Source organism: Mugil cephalus, chromosome 10 (assembly GCF_022458985.1).
Source record: "Mugil cephalus isolate CIBA_MC_2020 chromosome 10, CIBA_Mcephalus_1.1, whole genome shotgun sequence".
Classification (NCBI taxonomy): Eukaryota; Metazoa; Chordata; class Actinopteri; order Mugiliformes; family Mugilidae; genus Mugil; species Mugil cephalus.
The window spans coordinates 22,953,758-22,978,609 of NC_061779.1; the positions used below are offsets into that span (position 1 = coordinate 22,953,758).

General features: G+C 41.5%; 3 protein-coding genes across 5 annotated transcripts; all 3 read left to right on the forward strand.

Annotated features, from left to right (window-relative positions):
- Positions 1 to 207: 207 nt before the first annotated feature.
- On the forward strand, positions 208 to 24,613 carry LOC125014857 (zinc finger protein OZF-like). Of its 3 annotated transcripts, XM_047596349.1 has the most exons (3): positions 208 to 484; positions 1,515 to 1,552; positions 23,501 to 24,613. In XM_047596349.1, exons 1-3 carry the CDS (start codon positions 292 to 294, stop codon positions 24,380 to 24,382), a joined length of 1,113 nt encoding a protein of 370 aa, XP_047452305.1. In that variant the 5' UTR covers positions 208 to 291; the 3' UTR covers positions 24,383 to 24,613. The 3 variants fall into 3 exon arrangements, with proteins under 3 accessions (XP_047452305.1, XP_047452304.1, XP_047452306.1); XM_047596348.1 differs by lacking the exon at positions 23,501 to 24,613 and having other exon boundaries at positions 1,515 to 3,997; XM_047596350.1 differs by lacking the exons at positions 208 to 484; positions 1,515 to 1,552 and adding an exon at positions 21,972 to 22,232 and having other exon boundaries at positions 23,472 to 24,613.
- Positions 7,186 to 11,199, forward strand: LOC125014862. The gene is made up of 2 exons (XM_047596361.1): positions 7,186 to 7,398; positions 8,961 to 11,199. Exons 1-2 carry the CDS (start codon positions 7,227 to 7,229, stop codon positions 9,488 to 9,490), a joined length of 702 nt encoding a protein of 233 aa, XP_047452317.1. The 5' UTR covers positions 7,186 to 7,226; the 3' UTR covers positions 9,491 to 11,199.
- LOC125014860 (zinc finger protein 391-like) lies at positions 11,718 to 19,557 on the forward strand. The gene is made up of 3 exons (XM_047596355.1): positions 11,718 to 14,630; positions 14,882 to 15,196; positions 18,225 to 19,557. Exons 1-3 carry the CDS (start codon positions 14,585 to 14,587, stop codon positions 19,304 to 19,306), a joined length of 1,443 nt encoding a protein of 480 aa, XP_047452311.1. The 5' UTR covers positions 11,718 to 14,584; the 3' UTR covers positions 19,307 to 19,557.
- Positions 24,614 to 24,852: the final 239 nt, after the last annotated feature.

Consider the following 24,852-nt stretch of genomic DNA (forward strand, 5'->3'; position numbering starts at 1 on the left):
GAGGTTTCTGCAAGCGCCAAAAAAGTATTCATCAATGATGAATACTTTTTTAAGTCACTTCATTAAATACTCCAAGGAAACAGGCACCTTTTTCCCTTGCTAAACTACTGATTCATGTTGCAGTCCACGAGGTGGCGGTAAAGCGTTTGTAAGCTGGTTTGTCAACAGCTGCAACCACTGATCCTTCCTTTCTTTTAGGAAGACGAGGAAGAAGAAGTGGATCTCAGCACTTATTTTTTTCTGAAGCCTTGAGTGCTGTCGGAGACTCGTGTTGCCTCATTGCATAAAGAAATGTCAAGTGTTGAAATAACCATGTCTCCAGGTCAAGGTTTAAGGGAATATATCAACGAGAGACTAACTGCTGCTGCTGAAGAAATATTCGGAGCCTTTGAAGGGACAATCGTCCAGTATGAGGAGGAGATTGATCGTCAACGCAAATTGCTGGACACCATCTTAAAACCTGAGATGAACTCGAGCAGAATAGGTATGTAAAACTGTTACGTTAATTGCGTTTAGAAACAAAAACAATGCGGAAACAAAAAAATACGGCTGGTTCAGGATCTGTAGCTATGTATTTATTTACACACATGACGCAATCACGTCCTTTTAAGGCAACACACATTAATCAGACAGCAGTGTTTCTATTGGACACCAAACAGTCTGATTTAACGAGGAGCCAGTTTAATCTCAGCTAAAGCTTTAATGCGCGGACTCATGTGTGTAAATGAGAACTGTGTCCAAAATGAAGCAGTGATGTGTAACAATAGTACATTGCCTTGGTAAGTCAAGCGTAAAACGTGTGATCCTGACACATTTGACATGTGCACAGTAGATAAGAGTGGACTCTCTGTAGTATTAAACTGATCTGTCTGAAAAATCTAAATGCCACTTATTTTCCATAAAACTTATGTTGGAAAGCTGGGACATTTTTTTTTGTCTCATTGACTCCCATTATAACCATGATTTTTAATCTCACAGCCATCATGACACAATATAAACATTCATTCTGCAATATTAGGGTCAAGTCAAATTTGCATTTTCTGCTGTTCAACACTAAAACCAGATATTTCCCAATTCCCATAAAATGTTTGTTGTTTCATTAGTGTTTGTGCTTGTGTTATTGAGTTTAGGAGACTATCCATTCATCCAGAAATCTGTTGAGTTATGGACAAACACTGCAATACTTCTATGCTTCTAATCTTTTTACTGTTCTTACGACACTTTCATGGAATTACTGTTGGCTAACAACAGTCAGCTTGACATGCTGTTTGTTATTAAAATAATAATAATAACTTTACTGTGTTGATCACATGGGGGAAATCATTCTGTGCATTTGACCCATCCATCCATTAACACAGTAGTATGTACACATGGGTTTGGGACTGGTTTGGGGCTAACCTCTGCTCCTAGACCCCCATCAGACTAAGCTTATCTGCCAAAACCTTGGACTAAATCAGGAACCTTTAGATTTATCGCTAACTACAATTCTCATGTGTATTTTTACTTAATCACAGACTCCCCACAACAACATGTCTGTAAGGAGGAGGAGGAGGTTCTCACTAACCAGCAGCTCTGTGACCAGGAGATGAACACCAGTGTGGACCAGGAGGAAGCAGAGCCTCCACAGATTAAAGAGGAACAGGAGGAGATTTGCACCAGTCAAGAGGGAGAGCAGCTCGTACTGAAGGTGGAGACTGACACCATTTTGGTGACTCCAATTTATGAGGAAAGTAACCACAGTGAACCAGAACAAAGTGGTGACCAACTCCTCTCTTACAATTCTTCTGAGAACCAAGATGAGGAAGGAAGCAAGCATGTAGACTCAGAAACTACAAATACAGAGTTGGAGCCAAAGGAGAGACGTCATGAAATAAGAAGTCACAAAAACAACTTAACCATATCAGAAAGTCACTGTAGTGCTGACAATGCTTGTAACATTTGTGGGAAAAGTTTCCGTCGAAGTGGTGATTTGACTCTCCACATGAGAACTCACACGGATGAGAAGCCATATCCTTGCAAAACGTGTGGGAAAAGTTTCAGTCACAAAGGTCACATGGCTCTCCACATGAGGACTCACGCAGCTGAGAAGCCGCATCCTTGCCAAATATGTGGGAAAAGTTTCAACCATAGAGGACATGCAACTCGGCACATGAGAACCCACACGGATGAGAAGCCATATCCTTGCCAAACTTGTGGGAAAAGTTTTAGGGACTGTAATTATTTGTCTGTCCACATGAGAACTCACACAGGTGAGAAGCCCTATTCTTGCCAAACATGCGGGAAATGTTTCAGTGACAAAAGTCACATGACTCGCCACATGAGATCTCACTCAAGTGAGAAGCTGTATTCTTGTCAAACATGTGGGAAAACCTTTAGTCATGGCAGTCATTTGACCCGCCACATGAGAACTCACACAGGTGAGAAGCCGTATTCTTGCAAAATGTGCATGAAACGTTTCTGTAATAGTGGTCAGTTGACTGTCCACATGAGAACTCATACAGGCGAGAAGCCATATTCTTGCAAGTTATGTGGAAAAAGTTTCAATCAAAGTGGTATTTTAACTCTCCACATGAGAAGTCACACAGGTGAGAGGCCATATTCCTGCAAAATATGCGGGAAAGGTTTCAGTCACAGTGGTGGTTTGAAAATCCACAAGAGAACTCACACAGGCGAGAGGCCGTATTCTTGCAAAACATGCGGGAAAAACTTCAGTCGAAGCGGTGCCTTGACTGTCCACATGAGAACTCACACAGGTGAGAAGCTCTATTTTTGCAACACATGCGGGAAAAGTTTCAATGTTGGGAGTAATTTTTTGCGCCACTTAAGAAGACATTGTCCTGAAACGTCTGTGGAGAAATATTGTGAAGAATTCATATACAATAAGTAGCATGTAGAGTGTTCATATTTGAAGTGCTTTTAGACCGTGTTTCTGCAGTGATAGTATGAATTTACTGCCTCTCATACAGCTCAGTATCGAATACAATCTGCTTTGTATGTATGTCAGACTCAACAATGAATTTGAACTTGTTGCTCAGGATCATACATTCAAGTGAGCTGTTTTATTGTTTTTAACAATATTCAATTTTGGAAAATGTCATGTTTAAAGACTAGTAGACAGTTCACTTTTACAAGACACATAAAACATGAGACGTTCTTTAGTCGCTTAAGTCTATATTTTTTTAGACTGAATTTTCAGCATTTGGATGTTCTGACAATCGTCAGTATTTATTTCGAAAGCACTCTATGTCAACAACCATTCTGATTGCTGCATCAACAGAGTCATCTCTCTAATTATAAAAATCTCCACATTACGCAGTAGGACTCTCGTAATTAAGGTGTCTTTTCTTGTAGTCATGATATAGTCCCTCATAATTATGTATGAATGTCTCCAGACTTTCTTTTGTGAACTTAATGACTGTCATAAAATCATCATTGTGAACAAAAGCAAAATAGACTTCTCAACGGATTGTATAATCATCTGCATTACTCTTGGACAAATCAACACAAACACAAGAATCGTGGTTATTGTTTGGTGTTTTCCCTCAGTTCCACCGTTTTGTGCATTTAAACTTAATGGAAATATAGAAGATGGCACTAGTGTGATCTGGTGTCATTTCACGTCATATTCTGATTGACTTCTCTTAGATCGTCTTTGTTTAGCACAGTGGTTCCAAATCTTTTGATTTACCTCACTTGAATAACCCCCTTCTCCATATTGTGCAAACAAAGCTGTCCTCTCTACAAATGACACTGTCCAGCCAAGTGAAGGTAACTCAAAAAATAAAAGCATGAATCCACTTTTTTAACATTCGTGTAAAATTCTTTGTTCATCCATGTTCATTCATACCTTGTGTCTTGTGTATTTGTTTTGGAATTGCATCAGCTTTTTCTTTAGTGAAGGCGACACTAACAAATTGTAAAAGTGTACAATGTGTTGTTAAAGGCATTGTATAAATAAACTTTTGAAGTTTGATAATAAAAATATTTCTGTCCCTTTTTTTTCTTTTTTGGACTCTACACATTTTGGGCAGAGAAGACAGATTGTTTGTTTTTAAAGAGCTGTACAAGAAGCCATCTGTGCTCAAGGATTGACAGTGTTTTAGGACTGGGTTTACCCCTGGGCTCCTCTGAGATGAAGGGGATAGACTGACTGCTTGAGGCTGCTGAAGTTGGGATGTCTGTTGATGGCCCAACATTTGCAGAGACTGGATTTAAATATCTAGAGATGGGCGGATGAGACCTGCGATATGCTGGCAATTTGTCCAGGGTGTACCCCGCCAATTGCCCGATGCCAGCTGGGATAGGCTCCAGCAACCCCTGCGACTCTAGTGCAGGATTAAGCGGTACGGGAGATGAGATGGGCGGATGAAGCCCTAAATCCAAAGCAAGTCCAGAAAATGGACGTGGATCCCTTCCCTTCCTCACTCAACATGATGACTTGGTCTCGTCGGTACATTGAATAACTTGAGGCCAACGCTACAGTGCTGGCTATCAGACCTCTGCAGTAAAACAGTAATTACATTTTTACATGCATGTGAAAAAACTAACAATTATTTCCTTAATCCGACTCTAACTGGATAACTTAAGCACATGTAAACATGTTATTCCAACTAATATTGGGGTCCTCCTCACCCGACCAAGACATACAGATAATGTGATTGGAAATTGATTTTCACTGGCATGTATGCACCTTGATCGGAGTTAAAGTAGACAATGCATGTGTGTATGTTCGAACAACTGCAGCGCTGGCCTATAACCCCGGAACAAAAACATGCAAGAAGGCCAGTCCCAAAAGATGAAGGTAAATTGAGCCGGTAGAAGAACCACCTGAGCAGCAACATGACAGAAGCTCCCATAAACGTTGAATGATTAAAAATGAGATTAAAAAAAAGCTGTACTATTGTCTATCTTGCTGTTTGAAACACCAGTCTGCTACATGAAGAACTCTAGTTGTTTATTATATGATGTAACAGGTCAACCAGAGGGGGGGTCGTATTAACCTGCTGAAAAGACACATTTCACCACCTAGTGTGGAGGAGGAGGACATGTTCCAATCATTTGGTTTTCCCCATTGCATGTAAACTGGCACAAGCACCACATTCTGAAAGTCTCATTTTGTACCGCATTCACGCACAGTACGGTTACACTCACACTAGCCATAGAATCCAGACTTCAGGGAGAAAGCATGGCACGATCGCCTAGGGTGAATGTGCCCTAAGGCTCTGGATGAAGATGTACACGACCACCTGACTGAGCTGGTCTGCACAGCACCTGAGAAGTCGGGAAGAGATGTCGTCTGGACCTGTAGCTTTTCTTGTATCGATGGTTCCCAGTTCTTTGGTAGCCAGATAGGACATGGCCGGGATGCAGACTGATGATCACAGTTCTCAGGGGTGGGTGAGGGAGTGCATGCTGAGTCAAATCTGTTGAAAAACAGATTAAGTTCATTTGCCCACCCCCTGTCCTCCGGGTTCGGGCCTTTCCCACGGACAGGTCAGTTTAATCAACTTCTTCTGTCCCGTAGTCCTTGTAGACTTTCCACAGCAATATGTCTGTAAGGAGCATGGGAACATGAGAACTCACACAGGTGAGAAACCATATTCTTGCAAAACATGTGGGATTTTTTCCCATAAAAATAGTCTATTGACTGCCCACATGAGAAATCATACAGGTGAGAAGACGTAAAATTCCAGCCATCTTGAGTAGCACTCCATAACTACTTTTTTTGCCTTTAAACTCATGCAAGTCAGCTGCAAGTTTTTGCCATGTGAGCTCATGCAGCGGTAGATGAGTGTCTCCCTGTGCTGGCTAGGTTTGTGTTTGTTGCAGTGAGAGCATGACAGCACTTTACCCTTTACTGCCTGGCTGATTTTTGGCCACCAGATAGCCTCTCTGTACTGCTCTCTACTTTTATTCACACCCAAATGTCCATGGGTCTTTTCCACCATCTCTGATCATAAAGTTTGTGGAAACACCATTTGGTTTGCTCTTTTCAGCATTATGTTTTGTTCACGGATGGTTTCCATGACCTTTTCCAGGCGGTTGTTTTGTTCTTCCATTGTGGTTCCGAACACTAAAATATCATCCATGCAGACCACTGTTCCTTTGTGGTCCTGCAACAGCTCCTGCATTTTTCACTGAAAACTCTCTGGTATGGATGTTATATCAGAGTATATCAGCACATTCACTTAGATGTCCGCTGGTTCTTTATTGAGCTTCGTTAGGACCCGGTACCTCGAAAAACGTTGTTTCCAGTCTGGCCAGTCCTCCGGCTTGGCAAAGTTGAATTACTCCAGCGACGAAAACGTCGCCATTCTCAGTGACTGCTAAACTCTGTCACTATTTCTTTTTCCTTTTTCCTTGCCTTTCCTAAATGCAGGCCAGCTGTGCTTAATATGGATTAAGTGTGCTAACTGTTCTAAATGTAGGCAAACTGTGCTAACTCCTATGTTGACAGAGACTGTACCCCCAGCCCCCCATGACCCCTTCAAAATTTCCCAGAGGGAATTTTCTAGTTTTTCATCTTCCTCTGTTTTTTCGTCCCTTACTGTATATATCAAAATGCTTTGACTTTATTTAAACTTTAAACTGTAGACACAAGTTTTGTGTATTGGTTTATTAATCCATGTTTTGATAGGTCATAGAATTTTTGATCAATCACTGTTATAATGAGTGTGTATTGCACGGAATGTTCAGACAGACAGACAGATACACACACACACACACACACACACACACACACACACACACACACACACACACACACACACACACACACACAGGTGACTTGTGTAATTAAAGCTCCTCAATATCAGTGCTCAGTGAATAATGATCATATGTCCCCCCTGTGGCCCCTTCAAAATCTTCCAGAGGGAATTTCCTAGTCCATTCAACGTGTTACAAAGATCAACAGTGTCCTCTACGTCACAAACACCATCAATGACTTCAATGCTATGGATGGTGTTTGTTTGTTTTTTTTTTTAACAGAAACAGCTCGCATCCTTACCATTTTATTCTATCAGGTATGTGCCAATAATAAGAAACACTTACTGGTTGTAAAACATTTCTTTCTGTATGATACATGGTTCTGATGTGCGATTGTAGCGATAACCTTTATCCTGCAGGGGGCAATAACGCCCGGTATCGTCAAACACAACAGAAGGAGAGGACGAAGAGGTAGTCCGCAGTTTCTTCGTCGGTTCTGTGTTTCAGTCGTAGAAGTAGCCATGTCTCAAGTTCATAGATTTAGACAGTTCACCAAGGAGAGACTAGCTGCTACTGTTGAAGAAATATTTGGAGTCTTTGAAAAAATTATCGTCCAGTATGAGGGAGAGATTGATCATCAACGCAAATTGCTGGATTCCATCCTAAAACCAGAGATAAAGTTAGACAGAACAGGTACGTCAAGATATAATGTAAGTTACTGATAAACTAACTTGTAAAAAATTAAAGTTTTTTTCACACAGCATCCACATTAGAAGCTGATTTACTGCATATATTAGATTAGCTGTATTTGGGAGTTAACACAAGCCTAGAATATTTATTTAAATATTTATTTAAAATGACCAGTGACAGAGAAATGTGTTGTAATTCAGACCATATATTTATTTGAAAAAATACAAGCAGGCACACGATAGACAATAGAGTCATAAGAGACTGGGACCTTTCTGTGTGGAGTTGGCATGTTCTCACTGTGTCTGTGTGGGTTCTCTCCGAGTGCTATGGGGGCAAAGACATGGAGATGTTGTGGGTGCTGTGGGTCAAGAGGGAGTTGGCAGCCAGACAGGACATGACTGGGATGCAGACCGAAGGTCACAGTTCCTGGGGGTGGGTGAGGGAGTGCATCCTGAGTCAAATCTGCTGAAAAATAGAAATTCATGTTTCCGTTTTTTTTTTTAGAGGAAGCCAGGTGAGACAAACACTCTAATCTATATGCTTTTTATGGGGTGGTGGACATACAAGAGTATGTTGCAATATGTCGTCATTTCATGTAATGGAATGAGTTATCAGATCGTCCGGTTTCCTTTAACCAGGTTTACACACGCTTGTTAACCGAGACTTTGAACACAGACTAACTCACACACGCATTGTCCTCTTGACTTGACTTTTAAATAACTTATTTACTCAAACGAACACAACTACAACTTAAGGCATAGTGCAGATTTGATAGTGATGAAAATAGCATCCATTCACAAATGTAATAAGAATCAAAGGCATTTTTGTAAAAAAAAAAATTTTATTGTTGTTTTTTTAACCAAATCCTTGAAATCCTCTATCACCGCACTTGCTCATTCTGCTAACGAAATGGCAGTACAAACTTGCTAATCTCACGTTATCCCACTCAATGGCTGATGACGTTATTATGTTGGCCTGAGTCCAAGGGAAGCCAACTCTGCCTGGCCTCCCTTCAGACAACAGTGCAGTACTGTATTTGGCTGTGTATCATGCGGAGGGAGCTGTTTTACACATCGCAAAATCCTCAATAATTAGAGTACAGAAATAAGGAAGAGACAAAGTGACACAAAAGAGAATTGCCAGAACTGTTAAGAAGAGTCTGATACAAAGAGAGGAAAAATGGCTTCCCTTGGCTTCTAGGAGAAAACACCACTGGTTCTCGAGTTCACTCTGTATCCTCTTTAACGCCTCCTTGTCCATAGATGTAAACCCCCTCTTGGTCTCATTAAGTAGCGCTTTCAGTTCAGGGGTCAGCCAGGCTTTGTTGTTTGAGAATTCATTTGTCTCTCACTGTGTTTAGCCTGTTAACTATTTTTTTATTTACATATTTATCACTGCTCCTTTTGGAATCTGCTACTGAATTAAAAGCAGTTTTTTCTGAGCTTCACCTAGTCTTACTGCTCCATCATCACTTCAAGCCATTGAAATACTGTAAGTTAACAACAGCTGATTTGACCTGCTATCTCTCAGTTGAATCAACTTCTTCTGTCCCTTTGTCCTTGTAGACTTTCCACAACAAAATGTCTGTAAGGAGGATGATGTTCTCACTATGGATGAGACGAACTCCAGTGTGGACCAGGAGGAAGCAGAGCCTCCACAGATTAAAGAGGAACAGGAGGAGCTTTGCACCAGTCAAGAGGGAGAGCAGCTCGTACTGAAGGAGGAGCCTGACACCATTATGGTGACTCCAGGTTATGAGGAAAGTAACCACAGTGAACCAGAACAAAGTGGTGACCAGCTCCTCTATTACAATTCTCCAGAGGAACAAGATCAGGAAGGACGGCAGCACGTACATCCAGAATCAAGTAGAAATGCAAAACTGATGACAAATAAGGGATTTGTCTTTAACAATATAAAGAGCCGCACAATTATAGACAGTAACCTTGATACTGGCACAGAAAAGATTGATGCTTTTCAAACTCTCCCAAAAGATATGTCTCCAGTGAAGCAAAATCTCAAAAGTGGTGTGAATCCATATTGTTGTAACATTGTGGGAAAAATTTCTATTACAATAGTGTTTTTACTATCCACATGAGAACTCGCACAGGTGAGAAACCTTATTCTTGCGAAATATGTGGGAAAAGTTTCAGTCGAACGTATGGTGTGATTCGCCACATGAGGACTCACACAGGCGAGAAACCATATTCTTGTGAAACATGTGGGCAATCCTTCAGTACTAGTGGTTCTTTGACTGTCCACATGAGAACTCACACAGGCAAGAATAGATGTGGGAGAGGTTTCAGTAAAAGTAGCAAATTGAATGTCCATATGAGAATTCACACAGATGTCAAGCCATATTCTTGCAAAACCTTTGGTAAATGTTTCCTTAAAAATAGTCATTTGACTGCCCACATGAGAAATCATACAGGTGAGAAGACGTAACATTGCAATATATGTGAGAAAAGTTTCAGTGTTGCTCACTGCTTGAAAAGACATTGTCCTGAAACATCTGTGGAGAAATATTGTGAAGAATTCATATACAGCAAATAACATGTCGGTTATTCATATTTAAAGTGCATTTAGACTGTGTTTCTGCAGTATGAATTTACTGCCTGTCTAATACAATATTTTTTTAACTGTCAGATTTGTCAATGAATTTTAACCTGTTGGTCATGAATCGTGAATTCAAGTGTGTTGTATTTTTATTTTAAGTAATATTGGATTTTGAAAAGTGTCATCTTTGAAGACTTTAGAGATGTACACTCCAAAGTTTAGCTTATATTTGTTTTACTTGTTGTCTTGAAATGTTTAGGAATTGCATCAACTTTTTCTTTCTTGCGTTAGAGGCGACACTAGCAAACTGTAAAAGTGTACAACATGTTGTTCAAGACATTGTATAAAAAAAAGGGGTCAAGAAGAAAAGAAGTCCACAGTTTAACCAGAGATAACAGATGAGTCCAAAGTCCAGAGCTAGTTTTGAAAGAGCTGTATAAGAAGCCTTCTCTCAATAGATGGCGTAGACTGAGACCTCACTTATGCTGGGAAAGAAGTTTGCAAGTGTACATAGTGGAAAACCCCTTACATGATATCCACAGATGAAGAAAAGAGGGGATTCTAAATGAAAACGGGGATGTGCACTCTAAAAAAGAAAACGAAGAAGGTGTCATGGATGCTGAAATCAGTATGAACGAATTAGTGATGGTATCAAATGGAATGAAAAATACTGCTACAGGATAAGAACAATTGACCTGCATGTTTTGGAAATTGCCTGAAAATATGTTTCAATTCTCCCTGATTTGTAATAACTTTTGTCAGTCTGTAAAATTCAAGGTGTTTTTCACGGACTGCCCAGTTGGTACAACCGAAAACACAGCATTAATTCACTGTTTTCCATGATCTACTTCAGTCTGTGCGCTTTGTTTACCTTGCAGAGTGCCTTTAAGCACTCTCCTAGAAAGTCATGTTTTATGGTGTTTACCAGGAAGAAAGGGTTATACAATGACAAAATATGAAAAGGGTTAATAACTTCAAATATCATCACATGAAAATAGAGTTATTAATAAAGCATTCAGGATCTGTACTGGTGCAATGTGATGCAATGCCAACTAAAGCAATCCAGATAGAGCTAGGAGAAGCACCTTCAGACCTGAGATAAACTAATGTTGACCCACTATAGTTGACTTAAGGGATGTGGCAATGAAAACCCTGCCAAGTACAATCCATGGTTGTTGGGAATGTAATTCATTTAAAGGCATTGGCATTGGATGGTCAATAAAAAGCAAATCAGAAAAATACAGACTAAATTATGTTTATCTCCTACCCCTATCAGTAATGTTCCCATTGGGTGATTTCCAGAAATTGATGTTGAAATGATGACCATTATCACTAGTCTGCAATGGATAGAAGTAAAACCAGACATGGTAGTATGTTGTGTAGATTCTCTCACTTCCTTATATTGTATTAAAAGTTTGAAATCGTGAGAATTTAATACTGGAAATCCGACCAACTCTATTCAGACCATTGACTGTATAGATTCTGAATCTCAGGCTGTGCTAACCGTATGTTAAGTGTGCTAACTGTGCTAAATGTGTGCTAACTGTGCTAAATGTAGGCCAACTGTGCTAAGAGAGTTTTTTTTTCTTAACTGGCGGAAATAAGGATGCAAAGTCCAGGTTTCATACTCCGACAGTAGGCGGTGGTATGCTCCGTCAGAGATATGGTTGCAAGAAATAGAAGAAGAAGAACGCCTGGTTGCGTCCTGCACAACAGAAGAAGAGGAAAACGAGGAGGCGGAAGAAGAAGAAAAGGGTGAAGGTGCGTACCAACACGTTTTAGATTTAACAGCTGAACCTGACTAAAGATTCGTCTTCTGGAACAGAACCCTGAGTGACTTGGTTACCGTAAACTGGCTTGTGACTGGATCAGGATGGCGACTCGGGTAGTAAGATCAGATGACGAGGAAGATAATATGGACTTTGGTGAATGGACTCCAGTTTCTAGTGGGAGAAGGAGGAAGAAACGGGCGAGACGAAGTTTGTGACAACAGCAAAAGAAGTACTGAAGAGAGCAGTTAAGAGGATGACAGGAGAATCGTTAGGGAAAAAAATGCAACGAGGGAGAAATTTAAAGTAATCCTTAAATTCAGAAAAGAAGAATTGCATGTTAATCTAAGTCCGATTATGTTGTCTAGGGATCTGAATAAGAAATGCGTGTCTAGCGTATTTGTAGGTCTGATCAAGCACCCCTAAACTTTGTCCCAGCACCGATAAAAATAAGTGTTGTACATCGCCTGAATATGATAAAACGACAAAACAGCACAATATTAGGAAGTATTCGGTTTAAACATAATCTTTTAACAAGGACATTCCAGTCATTAGCTACAGCCTGAACTTCTGCCCTTGTGAAGGTGCACATGATGGGGGCTGGGGCTCAGGCTTTCCTCAATTTGAGGTGCGGTTGAGCCTTCTTGGCCAATGATACTATGTTGGTATCCCAGGAGAGGTCCTCTGTGACGTGAACCTGGTGCTGCTCACCCTCTCAACAACAGCACTGTTGATGGTCTGAGGACATGCTGGGTGTACACTCTCCTGAAGTCCTCAACAATCTCTTTTGTCTTGTCCACATTCAGGGAGAGATTGTTGTGTGCACCACATGGCCAGGTAGCTCACCTCACTCCTGTAGTCCATCTCACCACAGTTGTGTCATCCGCAGACTTGGTGAGGAGGTTGGAGTTGTGCATCGCAGTGCAGTTGTGGGTCAGGTGTTGTTGTCGTGGTGAGATCTAAAGAAATTCAGGAACAAATGACAAAGAAAGTCATTGGGATCTATCAGTCTGGAAAAGGTTCTAAAGACATTTCTACAGCTTTGGGACTCCAGCAAACCACAGTAAGAGCCATTATCCACAAATGGTGAAGACATAGAACTGTGGTGAACCTTGCCAGGAGTAGCGATAACTTATCTAAGAGGTCACAAAAGACCCAATAACAACATCCAAAGAACCGAAAGCCTCACTTGTGCCTCAAGATTATGTTCCAGAATTTCATATTACAGTAAGGAAATGGATCAGTGAGGAAATATCTGTTTACGCAGGAGAAGTTATTGTAATATTGTTAACAGTACAGTGGATCGAAGGAACAAGACCGTTGAGAACAGTTATATGCTCGGATTCAAGTTCAGCATTAGTCATTATACAGGACAATGATTCACACAGCAGACCAGATATTTTAATAGAAATATAATACTATATAGAATTCAAATGACAGTAATACTTGTATGGGTACCAGCACACATTGGACTCAAAGGTAATGAGATAGTAGATGACAAACGAGGTAACATGAATTAAATAGATCGATTTCGACGGTGTTAGTAAATCAGAAATTAAGGGTATAATCAAACAAAGATTGAGGGAAAGGTGCCAAAAACAATGAGAGGAGGAGACGACTGGACAGTAGAAAAAACAGAGGCTTGGACATACTGCACGTAAAAATACACTATTAATAATAGGAAAACATAATACATGGAACTGTGACTACTGTGGACAAGGAGAGACATTAGAACACGGAGTACTGCATTGTCAGAAGTACAGAATTTGACAACACAACTCTACATTCTACAACAGAACTCAGCAAGTGAGTGTTACATCAATCATGTTTTGGATGGATGGATGTATGGATGATCAGGTGTTGCTCCTGGCATCTGTTGGAACCATTCTACCAGTTTGAGTGCTCCTAATACCACGGGGACCACGTTCGCCTTAACCTTCCACGTCCATTCCAGCTGCTCTTTCAACCCTTGGTACTCCTCAACCTTTTTGTGTTCCTTCTTCCTGATGTTGGCATCAGCTGGTATCGCCACATCTATCACCACCACCTTCTTCTGTTCTTTGTCCACCACCACTATGTCTGGTTGGTTAACCAGGATCTGTTTGTCAGTCTGAAAGCTGAAGTCCCACAGGACCTTTGCCCTGCTGTTGTCAACCACCCTCTGTGGTGTGACCCATTAGTACTTGGGTATTTCTATTATTCTTGTAGACCATCCCAGTCACTTGGTTGTGTCTCTTCATGTACGCTGACCCAGATAGCATGCTACATGCTGCTACTATGTGCTGGACTGTCTCAGGGGCGTCTTTGCACATTCTGCACCTTGGGTCTCATCTACTCTGGTCGACCTTGGCCTCTATGGATGTTGTACTTGGGGCCTCTTCTTGTGCTGCCATGATCACTAGTCCTCAACCTCCCTTTTTCCGCTTAGTGAACAGTCTCAGTGTTTTACACATGGGGTGGAACGCTCCGTGCATGGTAAGGAGCTTTCTTGTCTTGATATTTGTGGCTTCTATCCCCTCCTTTGGCCAGTTTATGATCCCAGTGGGGTATCTGATGACTGGTAGTGTGTACATGTTGATTGCTCGGACCTTGTTCTTACCATTCAGCCGACTTTCCAGGACTTGCCTTACTCTCTGAAGGTATTTTGTTGTGGTTGACTTCCCCGTGCCCTCCTCATGGTTTCAATTAGCTTGTGGGATACTGCGATACTTTGCATGTTCTCCTTATGTCTGTGTGAGTACTACGAGACTAAGATATGGAGTAGGGATGTGTGGAGTCATTCTGGAGATGTTGTGGGTGCTATGAGGGAAGAGGGAGTTGGCATCCAAATAGGACATGACCGGGATGCAGACTGATGGTCACAGTTTATGGTAGCCTTTTGTTTTTGTCTGAATGACAACTGCGATTTTGGATGTAAGTTTAAAAGTAAAACCTACTACCTTAATCCTTTACATGTTTAGTGTGTTGGTTTCCTGTGTTTAGCCTGTTAACTAAGTTATTTATTTATTTATTTATTTATTTATTTAACACTGCTACTTTTGGAATCTGCTGTTGATTAAAAGCAGTTTTTCTGAGCTTCAGCTTGTCTTACTGTTCTGTCATCTGTCAATAGCTGATTTGACCTGCTGCCTGTCAGATAAATCAACTTCTTTCTCTCTTTGTAGACTTTCCACAACAACATGTCTGTGAGGAGGAGGAGGTTCTAACTAACCAGCAGCTCTGTAACCAGGAGATGAACTCCAGTGTGGACCAGGAGGAAGCAGAGCCTCCACAGATTAAAGAGGAACAGGAGGAGCTCTGCACCAGTCAAGAGGGAGAGCAGCTCGTACTGAAGGTGGAGACTGACACCATTATGGTGACTCCAGTTTATGAGGAAAGTAACCACAGTGAACCACAACAAAGTGGTGACCAGCTCCTCTATTACAATTCTCCAGAGAAACGAGATCTGGAAGGATGGCAGCACATTCCTTTTCAAAAAGGTACATCACTTTCAAACATTTTGTTTTCTCAAACATTTTTTGTGCAAAATTTGCAACAATATTGCTTATGTTTTAGCTTAAGAGGAATATAAAATGCATAATTTGCATTTACTGAACATATTGTCTGTCCAGAAGACAATAAACACAGCCTTGAACCGTAACATTCGAAACTCTCAGCTACATCAGTTTGAGCATTTTTTATAAAACACCAACTTATTTCACTTTTGTCTGTTTTATATGAACACATTCATCTTCAAAACAATTTGCCATCACTGCCAGATGCACAGTATATCTCCCTCCTCATTTCTGACCATATTCACAGTGAACCCAAGGGCTATGTAGACTTCATCGTATTTCGTGCTCTTAATAGGCCTATGCTGGTTACCGTCACTTGCTTTTCTTGCCTCTGACACCTCCACCATGTCTCTTTTCACTCCTATCAGAAATTTCTTCATCGCGTCCTCCGTCAGTTCTATATACAGGTGCTCCTGTGTACTTCTTCCGGGTTGAACAGCCTGTTGATTAGTTTGAGCACTGCTGCCACCCAGTAACTGGAGGCATGTTTATTATTCAAGCATGAATAAAGACACTAATGTGTAATTTAGGCATCTGTGCTAAAGTAGATATAACCGGCTTCGCTCAGCTCTATCCAGATGACTTTGGGTTATTACAGCATTAAATAACTTAAGGTTAAGGAATTAACCCCGATTCTCTGAAACATTCTCTGAGTGATGGGACACGCCCTCTGCACTGTACCCCAGAAGCTGTATGACATTACACCAATCTAGACTGGAAGAGAGAAATGATGTCCACTACTGGGAGGAGGAGCTTCCCCCAGCCATAAAAGTCTGACACAATGTCATTTCCTTAAGTCTACGTAAGCACACCTCTTCCTCGCTCAAGGCAAGAAGGGTGTTCTGGTGACATAACTCACTTAATCTTGACAATTTTTTGGCCTTATGTTTCAGAGAACCAGGGTTGGCCTTGTTCATGTTTCAGAGAAGTTCTCTTTTTCTCTTAGAGCTGGGCCCTCCTAGGCGCCATGGGCAAAGGCCCAGCCACCAGGAGCTTGCCCACCCCGGCCCCATGGTTTAGCACCAGGGTGGGCCCCTGGTAACCCTCCAGGCTGGGTATACACACTTAACACACTTAATTTCTTTCTCCATTCATTCTGAACCATTCTTTGTCTGACCCTTTGCCTGGGATCAATCTGCCTTGGAAGGCCCAACCAGGGGCACACAAACCCCTCCACCACATTAAGGTGATGGTTCAAGGAGGAGGTTTATTTTTCATTAAAGTTCTGCATAATTATTGGTGTAGCCACCTTGAATGACGAGAAGCCTGCTGGCTGCTAGAGGTCACAAGCTGCGAGCTGTGGTCTCTCTGTTTATCCTCTCCTGACAATCTCTCAGCTGTGTTTGAGGTTTTGATCCATTGTGATCATCTTAAATACAAATGCCTGACTAGTATTGCTGCAGTTATGGAACATCTAAGAAGTGTTCTCCTTTGGTAAGTGAATTTTCAGTATTATATATGTTTGTTTATATCTTTGACCAACATAGTTAGCCTGGCAGCTGAAGTGGTTAAGTAGCTAATTACCCAGCTAATAAATCAGCCATGGGTTAGCCGGACTCTGTGTCAACAAGGCTAATGGGATCTTGCCACGGTTATCAAACTGGCACAAAATTCAAAATGAGATATTTAGACTTTGACCTTAATGATCCACAAGGGATCAGTGGGGCTGAATCAGTCTTCTGGAGAATGAGCTCCTCTATCCCTCTAGTGTTTGTTGTAGTGGATGGGATGGATTGTCCATAATGGAGAGCAGTTTATCCAATGTCCTCCTGTCCCAGAGACAAACGACTCCAACTCCCTAACAATCACATGTCCAGCCTTTCGGATCAATTTGTTGATCCTACTGATGTCTTTTTACTACTCCCACACCAAGCAACAGCAAAGTATAGGGCACTCACTACAACAGACTGTTAGAAAGACTCTAGATCCCTTGGCACGGCTCGAGGAGGCTGGATGGGTGGCTCTTGAGCCGGCGGTCTGTGACCCTACAGCAGTTGGTCCATTCAGTTACCTGAGTTCTCCGGGGTCCTCTTGGCTGGGCTTTGTCTTCTGGCGCCATATGCCAATGGGTTTGTGGCGGCTCCCTGGTGGCCTTTGTCGGTCTGACAGTGGCTGGTTTGGGTGGTGGCTCGTCACTTCCCCTCTCCCTTCTGTGGGGGGCCAGGGTCTCCACCTGGTGGCCACGGTCACCCTAGCCCAGGTGCATCAGGGGTGCGGGACCGGCACCATGGCCCCCCCTGCTCCAGTGGCCTGTCCCTCCTTGGGCACTTTGCCGGTGCCCATCTGCAGGGGCATTGTTGGGCTCCCAGCTGGGTTGGTGGTCGGGGGGTGGGGTTCAGGGAGGGATGTTGGTGGGGCATGGCTTGCCCTGTGGCAGTGGTGGTTCTCTGGACTTGATACCAATGTGCTCCTGCACTGGGGTGGTGGTTATTGGGGGCTGGGTCACCTGACCTGACTCTGGGCCCTGGTAATGGTCTCACTCATATTTAGGGAATGCCCACATGCATGTCTGGTGTCACTTGCCTGCTCGTACTGGACCACATCAAGAAGAATTGATGAGTCCCGCCTAATAAAGACTGGACTGCTTTTTCACTCTGTTACTATGTGCCTTATCGTTGACTTAGCTCCTCTATTAGGACACCCTTACCGAACCCCCTGGACCCCGTCAATCCTGAGTGAAGTGAATTGGAAGGCACAGGATCCTATACCACACCAGTTCCTACCAGCACCACATGCCTTCCTTCCTCTGTCCACCATCCGCATCTTCTTTGTCCTTTGTTCTCCCCCTCTATTCACTCAGGTGTAGCACTGTCTTCCCTGTCACTCCACTCAATAAAGATCAACAAACTAGGTCCTAGGGCGTGCCGGTGGTGGTCACACACAAGTTGACAACACCTGATTTGACCTGCTGCCTGTCAGCTTAATCAACTTCTTTCTCTCTTTGTCCTTGTAGACTTTCCACAGCAACATGTCTGTAAGGAGGAGAAGGTTCTCACTAACCAGCAGCTCTGTAACCAGGAGATGAACACCAGTGTGGACCAGGAGGAAGCAGAGCCTCCACAGATTAAAGAGGAACAGGAGGAGCTCTGCACCAGTCAAGAGGGAGAGCAGCTCGTACTGAAGGAGGAGCCTGACACCATTATGGTGATTCCAGTTTATGAGGAAAGTAACCACAGTGAACCAGAACAAAGTGGTGACCAGCTCCTCTATTACAATTCTCCAGAGAAACGAGATCAGGAAGGACGGCAGCACGTACATCCAGAATCAAGTAGAAATGCAGAACTGACGCCAAATAAGGGATGTGACTTTAACAATGTAAACAACTTTATAAACACAGGCAGTAACCTTGTTACTGACACACAAAAAATGGATGTTTTTGGAACCCTCCCAGAAAATATGTCTCAAATGAAGAAAAATCACAAGAACCAAAGTGGTGTGAATCCATATTGTTGTAACACTTGTGGGAAAACTTTCCATTATAATAATGTTTTGACTATCCACATGAGAACTCACACAGGTGAGAAACCTTATTCTTGCAAAACATGTGGGAAAAGTTTCCGTCAAAATGGTGATTTGACTGTCCATATAAGAACTCATACAGGTGAGAAACCATATTCTTGCAAAACATGTGGGAAAGGTTTCTGTCAAACAAGTCAATTGACTGTCCACATGAGAAGTCACACGGGCGAGAAACCATACGTTTGCAAAATATGTGGGAAATTTTTCAGTCGAACAGATGGATTGACTCTCCACATGAGAACTCATACAGGCGAGAAGCCGTATTCTTGCAAAACATGTGGGAAATTTTTCAGCAGCAGTGGTTCTTTGACTGTCCACATGAGAACTCACACAGGGGAGAAACCGTATTCTTGCAAAACATGTGGGAAATGTTTCTGTAAAAGTAGTAAACTGACTGTCCACATGAGAACTCACACAGGGGAGAAGCCATACCCTTGCAAAACATGTGGGAAATGTTATCGTAGAAATAGTGAATTGACTGCCCACATGAGAAGTCACACATGTGAGAAGCCGTAATATTGCAATATAAGTGGGAAAAGTTTAAATATTGCTAGTACTTTTTTTTTTTTTTTTTTTTTTAACACCGCTTTACAAGATAGGAAACATTTGTGGAGAAATACTGTGAAAGGTACACATGCAGCAAGTAACATGTCTAGTGTTCATATTTAAAGTAATAGTGTGAATTTACTGCCTGCCATACAGCTCAATGTCTAATATTGTTTTATCTGCCAGATTCAACAATGAATTGGTTGGTCATAAATCATGAACTCAAGTGTGCTGTTTTTTTTTTGTTTTTTTTGGTCTTTTAACAATATTTGTTTTTGGAAAGTGTCATGTTTGAAGACTTTTGCAGATGTACACCTCAAGGTTTAGCTTATATTTTTATTTATCTTTTTTTTCTTATTTTTATGTTTTGGGAATGAATTACATCAACGTTTTCTTTCTTGCATTAGAGGTGACATTAGGAAACTGTAAACGTGTACAACATGTTAAAGGCATTGTGTAAATAAAATTGTCAAGAAGAAAACAATGTCCACAGTTTAACCAGAGATGACAGATGGTTTTTAAAGAATAGTATAAGAAGCCATCCGTATAAACCCCCTCTCTCAACAGACGAGATAGACTGAGACATCACTTGTCAGCTACTTATAACACTATCTGGACATCTGTCCCCAGAAAGCTTCATTCACACTCACATCTTTACTCTGGAGTTTATGGTGAATGGTTTGTTTAAATATCGGTTACTGAGAAAAAGAGGACACCATCGAAGTTAAACTACAGGTGAGTTTCAGGTGGTCACCTACCACAGATGTCCAAATTAAAGCCCCAGCTTCCAATCAGTCATTAAAAAGTGCAGAAGTCACTTGGATCAGTGCTGATTGATGTTCAAGAAAACTCAAACATGGCCAGTTATCTTTGTTTTAACATAGTTTTGTTAACACACTAAGGATAGTTGCAAAAAGTAGTGCATGTGTCATATGTGCCAAACTGTACCTCCCGTTTATCCTTTTTTTTCTCTGAAACGGCTGCCTTCTCAAATATGAGATGCTAACGCATGGTCCTGCTCTTGATGGATCGCATGGACAGATCAGCCACAATCTTTGCTGCACGCTTCGCAGTCCTGGAAGCATACAGCTCATCGAGAGACTTCAGACTGCAGCCAATCACCTTCTCTGCATACCGAAACACATCCTGCAGTCTGCTCTCATCCTTAGCAGAGGATGCAGCATACCAGGTGGTGATGGAGCTGTTGAGGATGGGCTCAATGATGGCATTGTAGTTGTTCACCATCATTGTTTTTGGTAGATTGAATTTCTTCAGCTTCCACATGAAGTACATCTTCTGCTGTGTTGTTTTGGTTGGTGCACTGATGTTCAGCTTCCATTTGAGGCCCTCTGAGATGATGGTGGCCAGGAAACGGACGGACTGCTCAGGGTTTTGCATCAAGGGAAGAGGCTGTGTGGCTTGTTTAGTTTTTATATGTTTCAAAGTTTTTTTTGAAGTTGATCAGCTCATTAACTTCAAAAAAAATTGGGGTCTGCGTTGTTAAAAATCAAGACATTTATTTTCTTTCTTTCTTGCCTTCTTCTTTCCAGAAGAAATGGGATGAATTCTTTCCCCTTGTTCAATCCATTTCGTTCTGTATCTGATATAAGCCTCTTGTGCCCTTTGAGTAAATAGTTGATCTAATTTGGCTTGTAAACTTGACAAATGTATTTGGTCTTCCTCTGGTGACTCAGTTTCTCTACAATACTGATTAATTTCTTGAACCAGTTGAAATTCAAATACATACAGTAAACTTATTATTGAGATAGAAAAGGTTGATGTTTTTCGAACCCTCCCAAAAAATACGTCTCCAATGAAGCAGAATCACAACATCTAAAGTGGTGTGAATCCATATGCTTGCATCACTTGTGGGAAAAGTTTCCATTACAGTACTTCTTTGTCTCGCCACATGAGAATTTAACACAGGTGAGAAACCGTATTCTTGCAAAACATGTGCGTAATGTTTCAGACAAAGAGATAATATCATTCTCCACATGAGAACCCACACAGGTGAAAAGCCATATTCTTGCAAAATATGTAGGACATTTTTCAGCAGTAGTAGTGCTTTGTCTAAACACAGAGCTCACACAGGCGAGACACAATATTCTTTCAAAAGTGATCAGTTGACTGTCCATGTGAGAGTTCATACAGATGAGAAGCCATACTCTTGCAAAACATGTGGGAAAGGTTTCTATAAACATAGTCCATTAGCTACCCACATGAAAAGTCACACAGGTGAGAAGCCGTAACGTTGCATTGTATGTGGGAAAATGTTTCATTGTTCTTTGCGCTGCTTGATTAGACATTGTTCTGAAACATCTGAGGAGAAATATTGTGAAAAAGTTCATATACAGTAAATACGGTGTTGTATGTGTCACATTTAATGTGCTTGTAGATGAATCATCCTATCACCTGAAGTTTTTAAGAGAAACGGAATTGGTTAAACGAATTTAAACTGTAGCATTGGGGGGTAGAGGGTAGAGATCAAAACCAACTTCCTTTTTCCCCGTTATAGCTCCTGTCCACACTCCAGTCCAGACGGTGGCGGTAATGCCCAAGTCTGTTGGTTGCCAAGCGCCAATACAACGGAAGACCCCTTTTGGATCGAGTCTCAAGCGACCACCCGATAAACTGCGGGTTTTCTGCACTTCCGCATCATCATTCAGACCCCGAGGTTTCCACCTGGTCGTCTGTTAGTTGTATATTTCAGTCGTAGAAGTAACCATGTCTCAAGTTCATAGATTTAGACAGTTCACCAAGGAGAGACTAGCTGCTGCTGTTGATGAAATATTTGTGGTGTTTGAAGAAATGATGGTTCAGTTTGAGGGAGAAATTGATCATCAACGCAAACTGCTGGATTCCATCCTAAAACCGGATATAAAGCTACACAGGATAGGTTCGTAAAGATATAATGGTCCTGATAAACTAACTTCTGAAAAGTAAGGTTCAATTGAAGTTATCCTTCATACAGAAATGCCATTGTCGGTGTGTGTGAAATAAGTTATCGGTCCACACTAGAGGCTTTATTGACTCGCAGCGAACACACAACCCGGGGGAGGTAGTGATGGTCCTCTGGTATGGAGGACCATCTCTGCCATAATTAAATAGAAATAAATAAATGAATGAATAAATACTTACAGATATAAGCCAAAAATAAATAAATGAATAAATAAGTCACTTGGTACCGACATATTTAAATATTTATAAATAAACATATAATAAATGAATATATGCCATAAATGCATTTAGAACATGTAATGCAGATAAGGGGGCTGTGCATCAACTCCACCTATCTTTATGCAGCTACGGTTCAACAGTAACATTACAATATCAGAAGCAGGTGATTCTTTGCCACCAGCATTTACACCACTGATTTGTGAGCTGGAGGGTATCACTCCTGTGTTTGTGGACTTTTTTTGTCCTAGTGACAGAACGATCCATTTTGGCCTCAGTAGTTGGTTGATGGAAGCGACCTGCGCTGTCGGAAAACAGATTAAGTTCATTTGCCCACCCCCTGTCCTCCGGGTTCGGGCCTTTCACACAGACACTGCTGGAGATTGTCTTCAGCCCTCTCCAGACCTGGAGAAAAACACCTGGTGTTTCACTGCTCTTCAACTGGTGTTTTTCTTGTGAAGCTGGTCTTCCAGCTTGTAGTCATTGCCTATTTTTATTTTCTTTCTGAGTTCACTCTGTATCCTCTTTAACTCCTCCTTGTCCCGAGATCTAAAACCCCTCTTCATCTCATTAAGTAGGACTTTCAGGTCAGGGGTCACTCAGGGTTTGTTGTTTGAGAGTTGTTTCCCAGTCACAGCACTGCAGCCTTTATCTATTTATGAGGGGTGGCACAGTGGCTCGGTGGTTAGCACTGATGCCTCCCAGCAAGAGGATCCAAGCCCTGTGCTGAACTGAACGTCCTCTATGGAAATGGTTCAATACAAATGCATGTATCGTTACACCTCTAATATTTCACCGAAACATTAAATTGAATATTAGAAATAAAGATGGAAATCTGTTCATCTCTTCACCTTGTCTTACTGCTCCGTCACCACTTTAAGGCATAGAATTACTGTAAGTTAACAATAGCGGATTTGACTGTCCGTCTGCAAATACTTCTTCTGTCCCTTTGTCCTTGTAGACTCTCCACAGCAACATGAGCAGGAGGAGAAGGTTCTCACTAACCAGCAGCTCTGTGACCAGGAGATGAACACCAGTGTGGACCAGGAGGAAGCAGAGCCTCCACAGATTAAAGAGGAACAGGAGGAGCTCTGCACCAGTCAAGAGGGAGAGCAGCTCGTACTGAAGGAGGAGCCTGACACCATCATGGTGACTCCAGGTTATGAGGAAAGTAACCACAGTGAACCAAAACAAAGTGGTGACCAGCTCCTCTATTACAATTCTCCAGAGGAACAAGATCAGGAAGGACGGCAGCACATACATCCAGAATCAAGTAGAAATGCAAAACTGAAGCCAAATGAAGGACATGACTTGAACAATGTAAACAGCTTTACAATTACAGACAGTAACCTTGTTACTGACACAGAAAAAGTGGATGTTTTTGGAACCCTCCCAGAAAATATGTCTCAAATGAAGAAAAATCACAAGAACCAAAGTGGTGTGAATCCATATTGTTGTAACACTTGTGGGAAAAATTACCGTCGAAATAATGACTTGAAAATCCACACGAGAACTCACACAGGTGAGAAACCATATTCTTGCAAGACATGTGGGAAACGCTTTATTCGAAAATATTATTTCACTGTCCACATGAGAACTCACACAGGTGAGAAGCCATATATTTGTAAAACATGTGAGAAACGCTTTAGTCGAAAATATCATTTCACTGACCACATGAGAACTCACACAGGTGAGAAGCCGTATATTTGTAAAACATGTGAGAAACGCTTTGCTCGAAAATCTAATTTCAATGTCCACACGAGAACTCACACAGGTGAGAAACCGTATATTTGCAAAACATGTGGGAAAAGTGTCAGTCGACGTGATCAATTGACTGTGCACATGAGAACTCACACAAGGGAGAAGCTGTAATATTGCAATGCATGTGGGAAAAGTTTCGGTGTTACTAGTTATTTTTTGTGCCACTTGAGAAGAAATCGTTCTGAACATCTGTAAGCAATATGTCGAGTGTTCATTTTTAAAGTGCTTTCAGACTGTTACTGCGGTAATAGTCGGAATTCGCTGTCTGTCATTCAGTTCAAAGTCTAATACAATATTTTATCTTTTAGTTTTGACAATAAATTTGAACTTATTGGTCAAGAATCATGAATTTATTTTTATTTTTATTTTAACAATATTGGACTTTTGTCAATATGTACACTCGGTTTAGCTTATATTTTAGTATTTTTTATTTTATGTTTAGGAATGGCATCAACTTTTTCTTTCTTTGTGTTAAAGGCGACACTAACAAACTGCAAATGTGTACAACATGTTGTTAGAGGCATTGGATGAATAAAATTGGCAAAGAAGAAAACGACGTCCGCATTTCAACCAAAGAAGAC